Here is a 2,494-nt window from a genome sequence, read left to right on the forward strand (position 1 = left end):
AAAAAATAATTGTAAAAGTGATATTTTCCTTACACAAGTCAATATTTTTAACTATAAAATTGCAAACTGGTTATATATACTGCGGCCCATTAACAACTAGGTATCCAGACACTAGGAGAAGAGTATACAGGTACCATAAGGGTCGATCAGGATGGACACATTCCTTCAAAAATGGTTTGAAGTATTTAACAATTTGGAAAAGTTGCTAATGTTATCTATACTCGTAGGTACAAACTTTATGGTTAATTCTTTATATAGGTGGTGAACCATTACTCGAAAGACTACTCAGTTCTTCCAAAAATAAAATATCTAAATCGACAGCCTTAAGGGAAGAAGCAAAATCATTTCTTTTGCGATGTATAGATTTCATCAAAGAACGAAAATCAACTGTTGCGAGAATTCATCAATCTATTTTCTACACCAATGGCAAATATTATAATTTATCAAATAGGTTAATGGGTATACGATATGTAATTCGAAATAATGCTATTATAGGTATTAGAATTAATTACGTATTTGCAGGTACTCTTGAGACAATGGTTGCAAGACGATACATTTACGGGAAGTTTCAATCTGTTAGGTCATATATCATTATTTTATATTTTATTTAATTTTATACATCAACTTTTATTCAATCATGATAGAAATGTTTCGGAAAATTTTCCCGTTTCTTCAAGTACATCCAACAGGACTTGTGTCTTATGTGCAGAAAATATGAAATCTCCCTGTGCAACAACGTGCGGTCATGTATTTTGTTGGACTTGTATTTATGAAAGTTTAAGTTACCAGAAATCTTGCCCTGTATGTAGGGAAAATATTAGCTCCAGTAGAATTATATTTTTACAGAATTATACTTGAATGTTCAGGTAATAATAATAATGAAATTAAATAATATACGTAATATAAAGTGTATTAAGGATGCAAAAATTATAATTTTTTTGCATATTCTTTTTTATAATAAAGGAAAAGTTACTGTTTAATTTAGTTTATTTATCTGAATAATTTCTTTAAATAACTTAATTCATTTGCGATTTTTTTTTAATAAAGTAAGATTGAATAATTNTACTTGTTGAACCAATTACAATTGTCCATTTAATAATCCAATGCTCACTAGATTATTAAAGTGGAACTAAGTAACGTAAAAATTATAAACCTAAACAAAAGAAACGTCAAAAGACATATAAACATATTTTTAATAAAGTAATCCCTGAAATGAATTATGTAAAATCACTCATAAAAAAAATTACAACACTATGGATTGACTGGACCATCAATGAATATCTGGAAGGCCACTATTTATCAAATTCATTCAAATCGTATGCCTCAAAAATTTTTTTAAAGATTTTTAGTTCTTAATGGGCCACACAGTATAATAATTCTAATTTTTTACTTTTCTTCAGGAGCGGAAAGATCGATTAATAGAAGAAGTCAAAAGGCATTTTGGTTATACTGTCGATCCACGGGATGATAAGTTCAAGGAGATGCTTGAGAAAAAGGAAAAAGAACAGAAGAAGGCCATGAAAGAAGAAAGGCGTAAAGCTAAAGAAGCTAAGATGGTCGATAGGTTACTGAAGAAGAAGAATGAAGAGGTGAAAATAGACGAAATAGTGGAAGAAGAAAAGAAATAATAACCCAGATTTCTTTTAGTCAAGTTGTCAATAAGTTGTACTTTTTTTAATAAAGACTTTTGTGTTTATACTTTTCTTTTTAAGTGTTATTTAGTAGTTGGACAAATAAATAGAACTTTGAGTTATAGAATCTTTTTTTTTGTTTATACAATTATTCTAAGAGTTTCAAGGATCATCAAATTCTAAAAACGGTTTTCAAAAGCTTTAATTTTTTTTTATGTGATTGTGTGATTTCGTAATTGAGGAAAAATATTTAAAACACGTGGCCATCTCTTACAAGCATTTATAAGTCTTCGTAGTACTGGTGATGGAAACTTTGTCAGCGTTGGATAGGAACGAATCTATCCGCCGCTAGGTGTCGCGGCGGCCAACAATGCAATTGGTATTTATATTTGGAGGGGAGCGAAGAGAGTTTTGGAAGAAAACTGGCTTTAGAACGCTTACTATGCGCATTTCGAGTGCGCAGTAGTCTTCGCGTTGTCCAGATTCTTTGTACCATTCCTAGCATACCACAAACAGACAAACTCCTCGTATTAACGGACTAAAATCCGTCCTAATTATCCATAAAGTTGCCGAAGAGGCTCGAATTTTTAATTTTGGTAAGTACCTAGCAGTTTAAGAACGNCAGGAGCGGAAAGATCGATTAATAGAAGAAGTCAAAAGGCATTTTGGTTATACTGTCGATCCACGGGATGATAAGTTCAAGGAGATGCTTGAGAAAAAGGAAAAAGAACAGAAGAAGGCCATGAAAGAAGAAAGGCGTAAAGCTAAAGAAGCTAAGATGGTCGATAGGTTACTGAAAAAGAAGAATGAAGAGGTGAAAATAGACGAAATAGTGGAAGAAGAACAGAAATAATAAACCAGAT

The 2,494-nt window shown here is 31.3% G+C and overlaps 1 protein-coding gene across 1 annotated transcript; it reads left to right on the forward strand.

Annotated features, from left to right (window-relative positions):
• Positions 1 to 100: 100 nt before the first annotated feature.
• Positions 101 to 907, forward strand: LOC108916541 (peroxisome biogenesis factor 10-like; the record flags this gene model as incomplete). Its single annotated transcript, XM_018722821.1, has 3 exons — positions 101 to 174; positions 228 to 470; positions 523 to 907. Coding segments are annotated over 3 exons (653 nt in total), but the record flags the coding sequence as incomplete, so codon positions are not given.
• Positions 908 to 2,494: the final 1,587 nt, after the last annotated feature.

This window comes from Anoplophora glabripennis, unplaced genomic scaffold, assembly GCF_000390285.2.
Source record: "Anoplophora glabripennis isolate ALB-LARVAE unplaced genomic scaffold, Agla_2.0 scaffold7625, whole genome shotgun sequence".
Taxonomy (NCBI): Eukaryota; Metazoa; Arthropoda; class Insecta; order Coleoptera; family Cerambycidae; genus Anoplophora; species Anoplophora glabripennis.